The sequence below is a fragment of the Pteropus medius genome, unplaced genomic scaffold (genome assembly GCF_902729225.1).
Source record: "Pteropus medius unplaced genomic scaffold, Ma_sr-lr_union100, whole genome shotgun sequence".
Lineage (NCBI taxonomy): Eukaryota > Metazoa > Chordata > Mammalia > Chiroptera > Pteropodidae > Pteropus > Pteropus medius.
Window position 1 is genome coordinate 1,291,381 of NW_024342257.1, and position 18,787 is coordinate 1,310,167.

The window sequence follows — 18,787 nt, forward strand, 5'->3', positions numbered from 1 at the left end:
GGCCAGTAGGGCCATTTCACTTTCATGAGTCTGGAGCTGAAACACAACTGAGGTCAAGATGTTATTTTTAATTTGACCAAAACTGTTTCTGTGGTCAACAGACTTGAAGCTTTGTTCCCAAGAATGATGCTGACCAAAACTTGATGTCCTAAGGGCTTAATGCTTAAGAGAGTGGTTGTGCAGTATGTGTAAAGATAAAAAGATAAGGAAAAAAAAGAAGTGAGTGAGTACAAGTCCAGTTTGAATCAAGGAGAAAGAAAAAAGGAAAAGGTTGGAGTTTTAGAAAATCCAGACAAGAGAGTACCTTTTACCAACTTCAATTTTGAAATGATTTTCCTTCCTTTTATTTTAAAGAAGTCAAGTTTTTGTATGGTTATACTCACTTCTTTGTTCTGTTCCTTAACCTCGATGTTTGTTTTTTATTATTTGTAAACTAATTAAATCTTAATTCAATAATTGCTCAGTATTAACTACATTTTATTAAATTATTCAGATGACCAAGATTTACTGTTTATGTATAATCCCCAATTACTAGATGCTAGGGTTATGCCAAGAATGTCCTTTTGGTCTTGGGGTGTTTTTGAACTAACCGAAAATAGGAGGTTTCTATTGTCCAGGCCATATTCCTAGATAGTTTCGGTAATCACATAATAGAATTTTTTCTAGCTTACTTATTCATCATAAACTGAAAATTATGCTGGAGGATATTTTTCTTCTAGCTGTCTGACAACCTTAAGAATAGCTTTTTATGCGCAATTTGAGGAAATAATTTATCTTACAACAATAAATCTTTCTTTAGACAAAATAAAATGAAGAACTAAACATGTATTAAATGAATTGGAGGCAACCAGTTCTAATTTGGGTATTTAGAGTCTCGAAATCACCTGAATTATTCTAACTATACGTCTCTGCTACTTAGGAACGGCAGTTAATTGCTTAATAGTTTTTCTTTTAGCTCAATACACCAGTCTCTAAAAGACCTAAAATCAATCTAGCATTGGTCAATGGTAAAACAATAGAAAGCTAAATGTCTTTATCATTCATATACCAAACACATATCTGGCATCACTTTTTATAAGTCATGTTGAACAATTTTCTATGATGATTAAACCACTATCAGGGAGTTTTAAACAAGACAAATGCATTTACATATAATAGGATTCCAACTAACTGAGAAATCCTCTTCAGATGAAGCATGTTATTTAAGCACTCCCCTCAATGGAACTGTGTCCTATAGTAAAAAAAGGATGCCATATTATTTTATAACAATTTTGAGTGTAAACAGGAGCTCTGGTATGTTACTGATATGATATGAGTCAGTAATCATACAAATAATACTTACATATAAAAACTACTTAATATTTTCCAAAAAAAATTCACATTGCTTATCTATTTTGATCCATATAAAAGCACTGGGAAGACAAAATAGCATATAGTGTATTTTTAATTACAAATAATAAAACTCAGCTCATAGAAGAGATATGCTTTGTCCTGTGTGCATATGACAGAGCTGAGACTAAACCTTTGTCTACTGACTTCAAATGTTCTTTTGTTCAGTGCAAAGGGTGTTTATTAACTGAAAGTAACATTTATTAAGAGCATAATTTGTGCCAGAAACTACTTAGATTTTTATGTGTATTATCTCATCTACAATTAATAGATGAGGAAATCAAAGCTTAGTAAAATTAAATATCTTTAATCAAAGTTATGCAATTAGTGAGAGGAAGAAGGAAAATTTTCACAATGGTCCACTGATTCCAAAGCTTGCATTTTTAACCACTTTTTATTCTAAAATTTCTTCCACCATCAAAGGAAGAATTTTACTTCAGTATGGTTAAATAAATTTCCTCTTTTCATCACAATACCTTACAGAACAGACAGGTACCCCTCAGTTAAAAACTATACAATACGTATTGTTGCTACTTCTCAGTTTTCTCTCCTAAATATTCTCTAAATCTTTAAATTACATTTATCACTCTTTTAATTATTTTCAATTTTTATAAACTAAAACCTACAAGTTGTCCTTGTTTCTATTTATTTTTAAATAATGACTTATTTTTGATGTGTTATCTAATCATAAAGCTATATATCCTTTATTTAAAATTCATTATTTTAATTTTTAATTTACAATTGGCATATGATATTATATTAATTTCAGGTATACAACATAGTGATTATACATCTATATAATTAATAAAGTGATCATTCCATTGAATCTAGTACCCATCTAACACTACACATAGTTATTACAGTATTATTGACTATATTCCTTTACATCCCCATGACTAATTTGTAACTACCAATTTGTATTTCTTAATCCCTTCCCTTTTTATACCCAGCCCCCCCCGTAAATACATAGGCCCACCCATGTTATTGCAGATGTACAGATTTCATTCATTCATTTGTTTGTTTGTTTGTTTGATTATTATGGCTGAGTAATATTCCATTGTATATATGTACCACCTTTTCTTTATCCATTTATCCATTGATGAACACCAAGGTTGCCTCCAAATTTTGGCTATTGTAAATAATGCTGCAATGAACATATGGGTGTTCATGTTCCTTCGAAGTAGTATTGTGGGTCTCTTTGAATGAAATACCCAGAAGTGGGATTACTGGGTCCTTCTTTATCTCTTGCTATAGCCTTTGTTTTAAAGTCTAAAAGTACTGATATAAGCACTGCTACCCAAGATTACTTTTTTCATTTCCACTTTCATAAAATATATTTTTCCATCACTTTAGTTTGTATGTGTCTTTTGATCTGAAGTAAGTCTCTTATAGGTAGCATATAGAAGGAAGGATCTTATTTTCTTATCCATTCATCCACCCTATCTTTTGATTGAAGCAATTAATCTTTCTCATTTGAAGTACTTATTGATAGATACATAGTTATTTCCATTTTATTATTCATATTTTATTATTCATATTTTGATATATATATATATTTTTTTTCTTAAAGAAATCCCTCGACATTTCCTGTAATACTGGCTTGGTGGTGATGAATTCATTTAGGTTTTTCTTCTCTGGGAAGTTCTTTATCTGTCCTTCAATTCTAAATGATAGCTTTGCTGGGTAGAGTAATCATGGTTGTAGGTCTTTACTTTTCATCACTTTGAATATTTTGTTCCAATCCCTCTGGCTTGCAAAATTTCTGTGAGAAATTGACTGACTGTTTTATAGACACTCCCTTGGAGGTAACTAAGTGTTTTTCTCTTGCTGTTTTTAAGATTCTCTTTTTGACTTTAAGCTTTGGCATTTTAATTATGATGTGTCTTAGTGGAAGCCTCCATGGATTCATCTTGTTTCAGACTCCCTGGGCTTCCTGGGCCTGTATGTCTATTTTCTTCACCAGGTTAGGAAAGATTTCCATCATCATTTATTCAAATAGGTTTTGAATTCTTTGTTCTGTCTCTTCTTCTTCTGGTACCCCTATGATGCGAATGTTGGTTCACTTGAATTTGTCCTAGAAACCTCTTAAATTAACCTCATTTTTTTTTCTGTTTCTGTTCTGATTGAGTGTCGTTCACTACCCCATCCTTTATATCGCTGATTTCATCCTCCACTTCATTCAATCTGTTGATTCCCTCTAATGTACTCTTCATCTCAGATATTGTATTCTTCATTTCTGACTGGTTCTTTTTTATATTTTCCATCTCCATTTTTATGTTTTCTATCTCTTTCTTAAAGTTATCACTGAGTTCATCTGTTCTTTTCTAAGTGCATTGAGCAACCTTGTATTAAATGTTTTGAACTCTGCATCTGGTAGATTGCTTGTCTCCATTTGTTTAGTTCTTTTTCTGGAGCTTTGTTCTGTTTTTCATTTGAGACGTGTTTCTCTATCTCTTCATTGACCACCTTCTTGTATTTGTTTCTATGTATTAGATAGGGCCCCTAAGTCTCCTGGTCTCAATAGATTGGCTTTATGTAGTAAGTGTCCTGGGGGGCTCAGTGGCACAGTCTTCCTTGGTCACCTGAGTGAGGTGCTCCAGGTGTGTCCCTTGTGTGGGTTTTGTGTGCACTCCTGTTGTAGTTGAGCCTTGGTTGCTGTTTGCACATCAATAGGAAGGATTGACCCTTGGGCTGATTGGTTGTGAGGATTGGCCAGTGAAGGGGACAACACTATGGAGCAGGATTTACTATAGCAGGGCTCTGTTGCCTTCCCAGTCTCCCCTTTGTGTGTCCTTCTCAGATGATTCCCTGGGTGATGTTCTGGCTCTGGTGCCAGTCAAAGCAGGCCACTGGATGTGCCAGCTCCTGGAAGGGTCCCAGCTGCAGTCCAAGTTCAGCCACAGCCTGTGCATCTCCAGGGATACCTGGTAAGAATCTATTAATGGCTGCCACCTGTGCTGGACTTATGGGTGTCTCAAGAGGTCAAGCCAGGAATGAGACCAGCTGCAGCTATTGCTGGGATGGAGATGCTCAGCAAGAGGTACGGGACATGCTGAGGCCAGATGCTGCTTCTTTCAGTTTTGTGAATCTTTGAGAGGTTTTAGGAAAGTTCATAGCATGAGCCAATATAGGCCATTTGTATGAAATAAACTACTAAAGGCAGCTTGAATGGGCTTGCAAGTTGGGAGAGGCAGGGTCTCAGGGAATTACCTGGGCAGAGTGACCTATATTTACCATGTTGCTGGAACTCAGATATAGTGGTCACCTGCATCTGCACGTTGAGAGGGCAGGGGGATCAACAAAAGAACAATGGATACTATCAGAACTTCTGTCCAAGAGAAAGTCACCCCTCCAGCCCTTGCTCTAAATCCAGACAACTCAGCTCCTCCCCATGTGTCCCTGGTACTCCTCAAACAGCTGCTCCAGTGTCAGAGCTTAGAGTGAGTGAGTTTGTCAGTGAATAAGTTCACAGGCAGGCCCTTTTAGAGGGCATCTGTTACTCCAGCCTCTCTCAATCTCACTCAGCTACAGTTACAGTTGGTTTTCACAGCTCAAGTTTTTGGGGGACTTCTCTTCTTGGCACTAGAACCCTGAGCTGGAATTCTCATTCTTCCAGGGGACACTTTTGCAGCCAAGATTACAGTCCCAATTCTTGACCGCCACACGTAGTTGTGAGACCACCCCTTTCTACATCTCCACCCCTCATACAGGCCTCAAGGTGACCTCTTATGTATGTCCCCAATTGTAGGACCCTTGTTTAGACAGACCTCAGGCAACTCCCAGTGATTGTTGTTCTATAGTTTCATTGTAATTTTGGTGTGGTCGTGAGAGGAGATGAGCACAGTGTCTACCTTCTACACCATCTTGACAGGATTTCCCTCCAGAAGTCCACGTATTCTTAATAAAGAAAAGAGAAAACAAAAGGAAAAGACGAAAGTTACCCCGGATACCACTAATGTAAGATAAAAGTTGTAATGGTTAATTTTTTGGATATGTAGAAGTAAAAATTAGTATTATGCTAAATGCTTTTATATATTTATCACAACAACCCTTGGAGGTAAAGCACTATTCATATGCCCATTTATAGGTAAGGAAAATGAAGCTAACATAGATTAATCTAGTTGTTAACATTCATACAATAAAAAGTAAATCAAGGATACAAACCTAGGACTGTCTCCCTGTCCAGGTATGTTTGTCTGGAATCATACTGTATATTACTGCTTTATAGTCTGTTTTTGGTCTTAAATTATATTAAAAACATTTCCCCTATTTGGTAGTCTTCGATATGACTTCTAATGGCAGGTCGATATTCTCCCCTAAGAATGTAATATAACTTATTTAAGGAACCTCCACATTTGAGGATACTGTGATTGTTGCCAATTATTTTTTTTTGCCACAACTTTGTAATGAAAGATCTTTGTGCTGCTGCACCAAACGCCAATATTACACATCTAGTTTTCTTGGAGATATGCTATCCATGCCAGGTATGACTGTGTTTGGCACACTTTTTACTCCTTTACAAAGAGAAACCCTGCCATCCCAGGCTTTCTTTATGTGGTTGTTCTTAGCCTTAGGATTACTGGTATAGTTGATTCCAAGTGCTGATTTTTAGTGATAATGATCCCCAGCATAGTAGCATACAGTCTTTCTTGATCTTCATTTTTTTCTCACCCTCACTGCTCAAAATTCATTCATTGAAACAGTCAAGTTCTTGGTTGTATGAACAGGCATGAAGACTGGCTAGTTTAAGGATAAGAGTTATGTGTTTATAGAATATTTACAGAATTCATGGAAAGAAAGAAGCTCAAGAATAATCATTAGTCAAGAGAAGTTAAAGCAGCCAAATTATGCCAGAGGAATAGTCTGGGCTGGGTTACCTCACCACCATCACCATCATCACCACCAAAATAATTCTTTTGAAAACACTTGGTGCCAGCATTTATTCTTTAAATAGTTTCTAAACTCTTCCCAATTCTTTGTAATAATCTTTTAATCTTCAGTTTCAAGTGGATGCATCTAATTTCATCTAGGTCATGTTTTCAGATACTCCTTTGCTGCCAGGGACTAAGGAAAGGAAGGTTCTTTCTTCAATAACTTCTATAGCCATCCAATCAACAGGACACAGAATGAAAAATTTCTCTCAAATGCCTAGAGCATTTGAATGTTCGGAAGCCACACAAGTGACAGGTATGTGTTCCAGTGGTATTTAAGAAATTTTTCTATCTTAAGTAGAACGGTTATGAATTGATTGCTCAGTATCTTTGACCAGTCTCATTTCTTTGTTTCATACATTGCAAAAATCTCACGAGCTTGTGGCTTGAGAATGTTACCTTTCTCTAAGTTTCTGACTTGATACAGTGTACCCTCTAGTTTTCATGTTATTTGCAACTTCTCACAGGCATTGCAAAGTACTTTAAAATGTTCACATTAAACAGATTAATAAAAGTAAAACACAATGCACTATATGTATAATAATATCTGGAGACAGTATGAGAAATCTAAATTTGAAGAGGCCTTTTGTAAAATGAGGCCTTGGCCAAATTGTCCCTTCTGCACAAGCCTCTGCTCAACTCCCTCTTCTTCCACTGACTCTCACCAATAGACTATTTTCCTTTAATGATTTAAGTTACGTATGCAGGAAGGATCCAAGAAAGAAAGATTGAATGCCTTTATTCATGCTATACTCTTTCACAAAACCTTCTGTACACGTATTAATTCATGGGGTCCTAGAATGTCTCTAATATTGGGGCAAAGTCAGGCCAATGTTAAGTGTAATGGTATGACAAACCCTAGATTTTTATATAATAAGTATTTTTCTATTTTCCCCTGTGTCACGCTAACCCTTTAAAAATATATGGTAATTCCCATAATTACTTTAAAATAAATTACATTTTGGTGGCTGTTAATATCTTAAGTAATTGGTAAGCTTTATTTTCTGAGCATTGGTATTACTAAAAAAGACAGTTTCATTTTATGTTACTAATAAATTGGCAAAAAATACTGGTCAAATAACATTGATTAATTGAATTATTATGGAAACAAACAATTGCATGTACCTTAAGAAGAATTAAATGAGAAAACCAGGTTTGAGTATGCATTGGAAATCATTCCCAAGAACTGGTGATGGGTACAGTAATGTTATCTCCCTGTCCACCTGATTCATCATGAAACTTTCAAATCAAGATTGATTTTTTTTCTAACATTGTCTGTTACATTAATACTAAACTTTCCATTAACACAACACAATAATTGCAAATGATATTAAATACATTTTAACATGGTAACCTTCTTTTCAAAATCATCTTTCATTTTTATGAAAATATAGACACCTGGCCTCAGATGCGTTATGTTTGTTTGTTTGTTTGTTTGTTGCTTTTTTAGCAGTATGCCATATCACTTAAATCCAGTTATAGAAATAAAAAAGTAATGAGCATCTATGAGTTTGATCATTTTAATTATTTGCATACAATTTATGCAATACAGGTCATCAAAAATGCAAAGCCATGATAGCACATTTATTTAGTGTAATCATTGTATAATACTAGTTACATCACTAATTATCTTAACTTCTTTATACGAACTTGTCACTTGGGGACATGAAAACAGTTTAGAGGATATCCTGCTGGGATTCGAATATCATGGACTATCAGTAACTTCTTGCACTCTATACATTCACTTTTTGAATCAATACTGCACTTGTGCACTTCTCTTTCACAACCAACCAAGTATCTTGAGTTTACCATTTGGACTCCTTCTTCCTGGTCAACTTGATCCACTCAGGCCTGATATTGGTCTGATATTGGATCCAAGCCTTATTCTCTTCTGCTAGACGAGATAAAATCCTGACCACACATTAAGGTCATCATATCTATTTCCACTTACCCAAGCATACACATTCACATCTCACCTTCTAGTGGATGTATTATTGGAAGGGAAAAATCCAGAAGGAAAACAATAATCTTTTGATATTTATAGAGAGTCCAAATCGTATGCAATTCATAGCTAGCTTATGGGAAGAGATGAATGTTTAAGATTTTTGGTAGGTCTACTAGTGACCAGTGCCTGAAAACAGAATATTTTAGGTATGACTTGAAGAAAGATTATTAATAAAGTGACTGACAAAGTTTAAGAGTGAAGCACAGAAAGCAGTGGAATGAAGGGGAAAATAGTAACAAAGTTTCAAGGTATTATGACAAGAGGAAGTAATGTTGTGAGTTCTGGGGCTATTTTTACTAAGATCATTGGTGAAAGTGAATTCAGTGCTGTGATTTGAAGTAGGCAGGTAATAAACTATTAAACTGACTTGGCCAAACTTGAATAAAGAAAAATATGAATTAATCAGTAAGTTCATTTCACCTCAATCATTTTCCTTGCTGATTGTGTCTTTCTCACTTGGTCACTGGACTTTGATTAATTTTCTGCTACTTTATTATTTTCAGGACCTCAAGTGTGTTGCTTTTTACTAGACACAATTGCTAGTTCTCACCTGACTATAATACTTGTCCTTGTGAAAAATCATTAATGTTTTTAATGTCTTTAGGGTAAGATTTCAGCAGAATTGTATCCTAGAAGCATGTTTTCATCTCATATGATGTATGGTTTGAATGTACTAGGAATCCCAAATATTTCTGGGTAAAAACTGAATAGATCCACTTTTAGAAATTATATAATTTATAAATTAGGTAATCCATTCCTCGTATTTTTTAATCAATTATTTTATTTTCTTTGGAAAATATGTGCGTTTAACCTGGACACATAGTGATATTTTATACCAATTATGGTCATTACTAGTAAGAATCATTCTCTGTCTACTTCACAATAAGTATATGCAAAGTCAAGTAATTTGTCTTTCCCCAAATCTATTTATAATCTTTTAGAGTCATGAACAGAGATCATCCAAACTCTCTTAGATTTTTTCTTATCCTTTTACTCACACTTTAACCCAAAACATGCCGTTTTCAAGCTCTATTGATTTTACTACTAAAATCACATGTGCACATGTACCTCCTTCCATCTGCCCTAGTTTAAGTTCTCACTATCTCCTACTTGGATTATTTTCTGCTTCCTATCCATTGTTCATGGAACTGCTAGAGAGACCTTCACAAACAGTGATCTGACCAAATAACTCTCAAATCTAAAAGTCATCGAGCTACTAATATTTTTACAGCTTTCTAATATGGCCTACAATGTCTTTCAAATCCTTGGCTCTCGCCTGCTGCCATCACCCTAATATAGAGTCTATTTCACCAGGCTCGATTTTCTTTTAGCCACCTAAAGACAGTTCTAGAGTCTGAACCAGACTCTAGAATAGAGGTAATATCTGTATCATTATGGAAAACACCATCATTTATATAATAATTTTCCCAATACAGGGAAGCACTGGCAGTCTTTCAACTTATTTCTAGGCCTATGGTATAGATTATAACTAATTATACTCTGTTTGGGTCTTATTCCATTTACCTTTTCCACAGATAAGAGCATGAACTCTCCCCACACTCTACAGGTAGTTTTTCAAAAAATCTCAGGCCTTCTTCTTTGAATTTCTCATTCCATTTCTTTCCAAAGGTACATCATGTAGTTCTGTGTGTTTTTCACATAGATGGCACAAGTAGGTGGAATCTGGAAAGCTTCAATTAATAAGAAAATACAGAGATTTTCTTTATATTATTATAAAAACTGTCTCACATTAATGATTATTCCTAATATAATTCTTATTAGAAATAGTTGTATTCTATTTAGCAGTAAAAGCCAGTCTTCCCAATAAAATATTATCTATCAATGAGCAGCTACATGGAGAATAGAATTAATAAAAACATGAGGGAGGGAGGGAGAGAGAGAGAGAGAGAGAATGAGAGAGAGAGTTTTAGTAACCTAGCCAAGATGTCACATCTAGTAAGAGTAGGAGTTGGGCATAGAACTTATACCTCCTGATTTTATTACAAAGAGCCACAGGTGAATATTAGGAGACATAAGTTCTATGCCCATCTTCCACTCTTATTAGATGTGACATCTTGGCTAGGTCACTAAAACTCTGATCTTCTCTTTCTTCTAGAAGAAAACATAGGTGATAAGCTCCTTTTTCAGTGTCTTCACAACAATGTTTTGGATTTCACACCAAAAGCAAAGGCGACAAAAGAAGAAATAAACAAGTGAAACTGTATTAAACTAAATAGCTTCCTTGTAGCAAAGGAAATCATCAACAAGATAAAAAGGCAACCTTCTGAATGGAATAAAATATTTTCAAATCATATACCTAATAAAGAGTTAATATGCAAAACAGATAAAGAACTCATACAACTCAATAACAACAAACAATTTGTTTTAAAAAGTGGGCAGAAGATCTGAATAGATATCTTTCCAAAGAAGACATACTGATGGCCAACAGGTACATGAAAAGATGCTCAACATCACTAATTATCAGGAAAATACAAATGAAAATCATAAATAAGTATTATTTCACACCTGTTAAAATGGCTGTTATCAAAAAGACAAGAAATAACATGCAGAGAAAAGGAAACCCTTCTATACTGTTGATAAAAATGAAAATTGGTGCAGCATCTATGGAAAACAATGAAGGTTTTTTCAAAAAATTAAAAATAGAACTATCATATGATCCAGTAATTCTACTTCTGAGTATTTATACAAAGAAAAAAAGCATTAACTCAAAAAATATATGCACCTCTATGTTCATGTCCCTTGTGTGTACATATGAATGTTATTAATCTATAAAAAAGAATGAAAATTTGCCATTTGTGAGAACATGAATGGACCTCGAGGGCCTTGTGTTAAGTAAAAAATGATTGGTAGTTCCCAGAGGAAGAGGTTGGGTACTAGGCAAAATAGGTGAAGGGAGTCAAAGGTAAGAATACCTAGTTAAAAAATAAATGTCATAGAGATGTAATATATAGCATGGCAACTATAGTTAATAATACTGTATGGCATATTTCAATGTTGCTAGGAGAGTAGATATTTATTTTTATGTTTATTTATATACTTTATTTTTTAATTGCAACTGGCATTCAATATTATTTCATATTTGTTTCATGTATAAAACATAGTGCTTATAATTTACGCAGTGATCTCAGTGATTAGTCTAGTACCTGCCTGACCTTATACATAGTTATTACAATATTATTGACAATATGCCCTAGGCTGTACTTTACATCCCCATGACTATTTTGTAACTACCAATTTGTACTTATTAATCACTTAACCTTATTCACCCAGTCCCCTAACACTCATCTTATCTGGCAAACATCAGCTTGTTCTATATCTATGAGTTTGTTTCTGTTTGTTCATTTATTTTGTTCTTTAGATTCTACTTGTAAGGGAGATCATATCATATTTTCTTTCTCTGACTTATTTTATGTTGCATAATCTCCTCTAAGTCCATCCATGTTGTTGTAAATGGTAAGATTTCATTTATTTTATCCTTTGCCCATTTTTAATTGGATTTTTTTTGGCGTTGAGTTGTATGCACTCTTTATAAATTTTAGATATCAATTTCTTATCAGATGTATCATTGACGAATATCTTCTCTCATTTAGTAGGTTGTATTTTTGTTTTGTTAATCATTTTCTTTGCTATGTGAAAATGTTTTAGTGTGATGTAGTCTCATTTATTTATTTTTGTCTGTTTCCCTTGCCCAAGGAGATATATTACAACAAATATCACTAACATTAATGTCAGAGAGTTTATTACCTATGTTTTCTTCTAAAAATTTTATGGTTTCAGATCTTACATTTAAATCTTTAATCAGTTTTGAGTTTATTCTTTTATATGGTGTAAAAAGGTGGATCAGTTTTATTTTTTTGCATGTATCTGTCGATTTTTCTCAACACCATTTATTGAAGAAACTGTCTTTACCCCATTGTATATTCTTGCCCCCTTTGTCATAACTTAAATGACTATATGGCATGGATTAATTTCTGGGCTCTCTATTCTGTTACATTGATCCATGTGTCTGCTTTTATGCCAGTACCATGTTGTTTTGATTACTATAGCCTTGTAGTATAGTTTGATATCAGGTAGTATAATACCTCCAATTTTTTTTTTTTCTCAAGATTGACATGGCTATTCAGGTTCTTTTTGGTTCCATATAAATTTTAGGATTATTTGTTCTAGTTCTGTCAAAAATGCCATTGGTATTTTGATAGGGCTTTCATTGAATCCAGAGGTTGCTTTGAGTACTATGGACATTTTAACAATATTAATTCTTCCTATCCATGAACACGATATATGCTTCTATTGATTTGTATCTTCTTCAACTTTTTTCTTCAATGTGTTAGAATTTTTTGAGTACAAGTCTTTTACCACTTTGGTTAAATTTATTCCTAAGTATTTTATTTTTGATGCTATTGTAAATAAGATTGTATTTTTAATTATTCTTTCTGATAGTTTGTTATTAGTGTATAAAACTGCAACTGATTACTGATAGTAATTTTGTACTCTGATACTTTACTGAATTAATTTATCATTTCTAATAATTTTTTTGGGGGGTAGAATTTTTATGGATATCTATATATACTATCATGTTATCTATGAATAATAATAGCTTACTTCTTCCTTTCCAGTTCGGATGCCTTTTATTTATTTTTCTTGTCTGATTGTCATGACTAAGATTTCCAATACTATGTTAAATAAAAGTGGTGACAGTGGACATCCTTGTCATATTCCTGATTTTAAGGAAAATGATTTTAGCTTTTTACCATTGAATGTAATTAGCTGTGCATTTGTCATATATGGTCTTCATTATGTTGATGTATGTTCCCTCTATTTCCATTTTGCTGAGTTTTTATCATGAATGAATCTTGGATTTTGTCAAATGCTTTTTCTGCATCTATGGACCTGATCATATGATTTTTATCTTTCATTTTGTTAATGTGGTGTATCACGTTAATTGATTTATGGATATTGAACCAACCTTGCATCCCAGGAATAAATCCACTCAATTGTGGTATATTTAGTGTTGAATTTGGTTTTCTAATAATTAATTGAAGATTTTCGCATCTGTGTTCATTAGGGATATTATCCTATATTTTTCAGTTTTTGTAATGTCTTTTTCTGGTTTCAGAATCGGCATAATGTTCTCCTCATAAAAGAAGCTTGGGAGGTTTTTTACCTCTTTAATTTTTAGGGATAGTTTTGGAACAATATGTGTTAATTTTTCCTTGCATGTTTAGTAAAACTCATCTGTGAAGCCATCCGTTCCAGGACTTTTGTATGTTGTGAATTTTTTTACTACTGATTCAATTTTGTTTGTAGTAATAAGTCTGTTTAGATTTTCTGTTTCTTCTTGACTCAGACTTGGAAGATTGTATGTTTCTAGGAGTGTATCCATTTCTTCCAGATAGTCTTATTTGTTGGCGTATAATTGTAGTATTTCTTATAATCTTTTGTATTTCTGTGATGCCAATTGTCACTTTTCCCTTTCGTTTCTGATTTTATTTATTTGGCTCCTCTCTCTTTTTCTGGATAATTTCCTTTAAAGGTTTATCAATTTTGTTTAACTTTTAAAAGAACTAGCTTTTGGTTTCATTGATAATTTGTACTGTTTTTTAGACTTTATTTTATTTCTGTTTTGATCTTTATTATTTAATGCTTTTTATTTACCCTAGGCTTTGTTTGCTCTTTTTCTAGTTCTCTTAAGTGTAAGGTTAGATTGTTTATTTGAGATTATTCTTGTTTTTTGAGGTAAGCTGGTATTGCTATGAACTTCCCTCTTAGGACTGCTTTCGCTGTGTACTATGGATTTTGAGTCATAGTGATTTTATTTTCATTTGTCTCAAAATATATTTTGATTTCTTTTTGATCTCATTTTTAACTTATGCATTGTTTAGTAGTATGCTATTTAGCCTCCATGTGCTTATGTGTTTTTAGTTTTTTTCCTTGTAATTGATTTCTAGTTTTATATCATTGTAATCAGAGAAGATGCTTGATATGACCTTAATCTTTCTAAATTTATTGAGATTTGTTTTGTGGCCTAGCATGTACTCTATCTTGGAAAATATCTCATGTGCTTGAAAAAAAATGTATATTCTGCTGCTTTGGGGTAAAATGCTCAAAATATATCAATTAAATTTATCTGATTTAGTGTGTCATTTAAGGCCACTACTTCGTTGTTGATTTTCTGTCTGGAAGTTCTGTCTGTTGGTGTCAATGTATTGTTAAAGTAACTGTATTACTATGGACTTCTTCCTTTATGTCAGTCAATATTTGCTTTAAATATTTAGGTACTCCTATGTTGGGTGAATATTTACTAAGATTATATCTTCTTGTTGAATTATTTATCATTATGTAATGTCCCACTTTGTCTCTTATTATAGCCTTTATTTTCAAGTTTATTTTGTCTGACACAAGTATTGCTACCACAGAGTTTTTTTCATTTCCACTTGCATGGAATATCTTTTTCCATCCCCTTATTTTCAGTCTGTGTGACTTTCAATATGAAGTGATTCTCTTGTAGACAGCATGTTTATTTTTTATCCATTCAGTCACCTTATGGCTTTTTATTAGAGAATTTAATCTATTTACTTTTAATGTGATTATTATAGGTACATAGTTTTGCCATTTTATTATTCATATTTTGCCCCTCTCCTCTTTTCTTCTTAAAGAAGTTCCCTTAACATTTTTTTTTATAATATTGGTTTGGTGGTGATGAATTCCTTTAGCTTTTTCTTGTCTGAGAAGCTTTTTATCTCTCTTTCAGTTTTCAGTGATAGCCTGAATAGAATAACCTTGGTTTAAGACCTTGCTTTTCATCACTTTGACTATTCTGCACCAATACCTTCTGGCTTACAAATTTTCTGTTGCGAAATCAGCCGACAGTCAACTAGCTACCTTTCTCTTGATTTCTTAATAATTCTCTTTTTGTCTTTAATCTTCATTTTAATTATGATGTATCTTGGTGTAGGCTTCTTTAGGTTCAACTTATTTAGAACTCTCAGTGCTTCCTGAACTTGTATATCTATTTATTTTGCCAGATTAAGAAAGTTTTCAGTCGTTATCTTTGTTCAAATGAGTTCTCAATACCTTGCTCTTTGACGATAGATCTTAAAAGTTTTCATGCAAAAAAAAAATATTTAACATATATAGTGATGGATGTTAACTAGATTTATTGTGGTGATCATTTTGCAAATATTAAATCATTATGCTGTGCACCTAACATTAATATAATGTTGTTAATCAATTATACCTCAATGGAAAAAGAAAAATAATTTTTCATCTTCTTTTTGTTTGTCTGCCTGTTTGTTTGTTTGTTTTGAAAAAAGCCAGCGTAAAGCACTTTTACTGTAATAATAAAAATTGAAATCATATGTAGTGCATGAAGTGGGAGGTAGACAGCAATAATTTCTCTCACCAAATCACTACACAGGACAGCAAAGGAGTGGGAGGGGAGAAGGAAAAGCCAGGAGCGGGATGAGCGGAGGTGGCTAAGCATCAAAAACCAAGAGATGCTGAAGATATGATGACCAGCATCATTTTCTTAAGACAATATTCAAGGATTTGTCATAATAGCTGGGCTTTCATTGGGTATTAAGTTTCTATAAACAGTACCTTCAATTTAAACTTTCAATTAAAGTTCTTAAAATTTAGTAAGTGGAGCCTGGCTAGTTATGAGATTATAAAAGTCCTGACTATCCATTAGAAAAACCATAGACTGGGAGGCAGAAAAAGCCAGGCCACGAAGAAGGCTTCAGATGTCCTGGCTGGCCCTGGAACAGATACCTGTAGTGTCCAACATTACAGTGAAAATGACTTGCTTTTAAAAGGCAGAGAGTTTAAGGGGAGAATGAGATGGGGCCCAGGAAGCAAGGGCTCTCCCCATTCTTACTTCAGTTTTGAGTAGGGCTCTTAATTCAACCCAAGGACATCTCTCAACTTGGAGAATAATGCAGCCTTCAATAGCGCATCGAATCTGCTATGGCTTTGCAGCACAACAGAAAGAATGTTTAATATATAATAAATAAAAAAATTCATCCCCAAAATAAAATAAAATAAAATAAATATTCTTGCATTCTCCCACACCAATTCCTAGTCTAAAGTTATTCCATTACTTGTATTGTTAATACTTGACTAATATTTAATTGGAAACTTAGACCCAAATGACTAAAACTGAATCTTCATCCCAAAATGAAAACTAAATAAAATGTGTACTTGAGGTTTGTGGCATATAGTTTAGGTCAACATATACACGAGGATAAGGAGAAGAGCAAAACTGGGTGACAGAACACATTCAGTCGGGGTAGTTGTTTATGCAAAGAGTGTATTGGAATATCAGGCAAAGCTCCCTACGAATTCACATGCGCACATCTGGGGTCGCCAGATCCTGCCATGGCACATCCAAGAACAGGGAGCTCGGAGAGGAGGCCATTCCTATCATTCCAGTTTTCGAAGCTCCACGTCAAAGATGAGAGTGGCATTTGGTGGGATGATGCCTGGGTGCCCAGTGGCACCATAGGCATAGTCTGGGGAGATGGTAAGTTTGGCTCTCTGACTCACACTCATCTGGGCAATCCTTTCTTCCCAGCCTCGAATCACCTGTTTGCCTAGCATAAACTTAAAGAGCTTGTTTCTGTCCCGGGAGGAATCTAATTTATTTCCATCTTCAAGCATCCCAATGTAGTGTATCACGCAGGTCTGGCCATGCTTCGGGAAGGTGAGCCGGTCCCTGGGAGAGATGGTCTCCACCTGCACTCCCATGGCGGTGGCGGCGGACGCGGGGCAGGCAGGTGGTGCGATGGGCAGCATGGACCAAGACCGGACCTGGAGGTGGTTCCGTGGCTCTTCATTTTGTTTTTTAATGTAAAAAAAGTGTATTCATTTGAATTATAAAATCGCAGTTAAGTAACATGATGACACAATTATATGGGAGCATTTTAAGAGAACGAGGTTACTATTTCTTGTAAAGGAAAACGTTTTGTTTTTTTTTGTTTTTTGTTTTTTGTTTTTGTTTTTGTTTTTTAGGAGAAGTCTAATAATTTACAACTTAACTATTTTAAAAAGTATTGGAAACATTACAAAAATCAGGGAGCAATTTAATACTACAGTTGACATGTTTACCTCTTAGTATTGCCTTATGAAAAAAAAAAAAAAAAAAAAAAGAAAAGTTTGGTATGTTAAATCGTCTTATAAAGACCTTTGTCCTAAAATTATTCTCTCATAAAAAATGCTTTAAGCAAGTTGCCTGTAATGCAACATTTAAGCATTAAATTAAAGGTCAAGAATAAGTTAATGAGAGTCATGTGAAGTTAAAAATCCCTTCATCCCGGCAGACCAATTGTCTCTTCCTCCAACTCTGCTTATTGTTCCTAACAGTGGTTCTATAAATATCTTTCGAATAACATTAATTCATGTTCCTCTATTGCTTTTCAACTGTATTTAGCAGCAGAACAGTTCTAGAAATCATACTATAACTCTCAGGAGAACTTATAAAATGATAACTTAAGAAATGTTATTTCACAATACCATTCCCTTTTCTATCATTATGCTCTTTCTCTAAGCATCTTGATTTCCTTCACCTTGAAGGATTAACCATAGAACTCTGTGTTTATCCATCAGAAGTAATGAGATAATACTGAAAAGGGTATGGGGGTTGGAGTCAGAGATTCTGCAAGTAGAACTTTGGGGAAGTCATTATATCTTTATAGCATCTATGTCAACCTTGCAACCTAGTGAATGTCCAATGAGATACATGAAAGGCTTTGTAAAGTAGAAAAATGTTATTAAAAAAAAAACTTGTGACTATTCTACTTCTTAGTGCTCTTTTACAACCGTCTGTTCACAGCATTGACATCCTGTAGCTTCCTAACTTGGGAGTCCTAGGCCTTGACCTTCCCCACAGCGATTTACTTCTCTAGGGTCCCAACTCAGTTCTCATGTTACCTTATCATTGGCACAAACACAGCTCAATTATCTTTTGAGTTATTTGATCCTACAGAGATTAGGAAGACCTATCCACATAAGATTTTTGAGGGGTTGAGTTTTTAGCTGCCTTCAGGTTACAGAATGGAATGATGTTATTTATTTCACAACACTCTATAACCTCTATGAATTCTACTTTGGACCTACCTAATTAAGTTTGTGTAGTTCTTTCTAATTCTTGATTGCATTTAATCTTAACATTCTTTTACTGGGTCATTTTGCATTCTTTTAAACTATTTAGAATAACAAATCTTAGACTTATACAAATTCTTTCAATTTATAGCCATTCTACTGATAACTATAATGATATGTGTCTCCTATTCCCAATCAGAAAGCCAAAACTTCAGTTAAAACAAAAGAGGTTACTTTGTTTACTTAGGAAAAACAAGTACTTTTATCTATACTTAGTGTACATTATGAAACTGAGAACTTTACGTAGAAAAGATTGTAATATAAAATATGCAGAGTCTCATAT

The 18,787-nt window shown here is 33.9% G+C and overlaps 1 protein-coding gene across 1 annotated transcript; it reads right to left on the reverse strand.

Annotated features, from left to right (window-relative positions):
• Positions 1 to 16,717: 16,717 nt before the first annotated feature.
• LOC120599845 (peptidyl-prolyl cis-trans isomerase FKBP1A-like) lies at positions 16,718 to 17,172 on the reverse strand. Its single transcript, XM_039859047.1, has one exon. It carries the CDS (start codon positions 17,137 to 17,139, stop codon positions 16,768 to 16,770), a length of 372 nt encoding a protein of 123 aa, XP_039714981.1. The 5' UTR covers positions 17,140 to 17,172; the 3' UTR covers positions 16,718 to 16,767.
• Between the last annotated feature and the right edge of the window lie 1,615 nt (positions 17,173 to 18,787).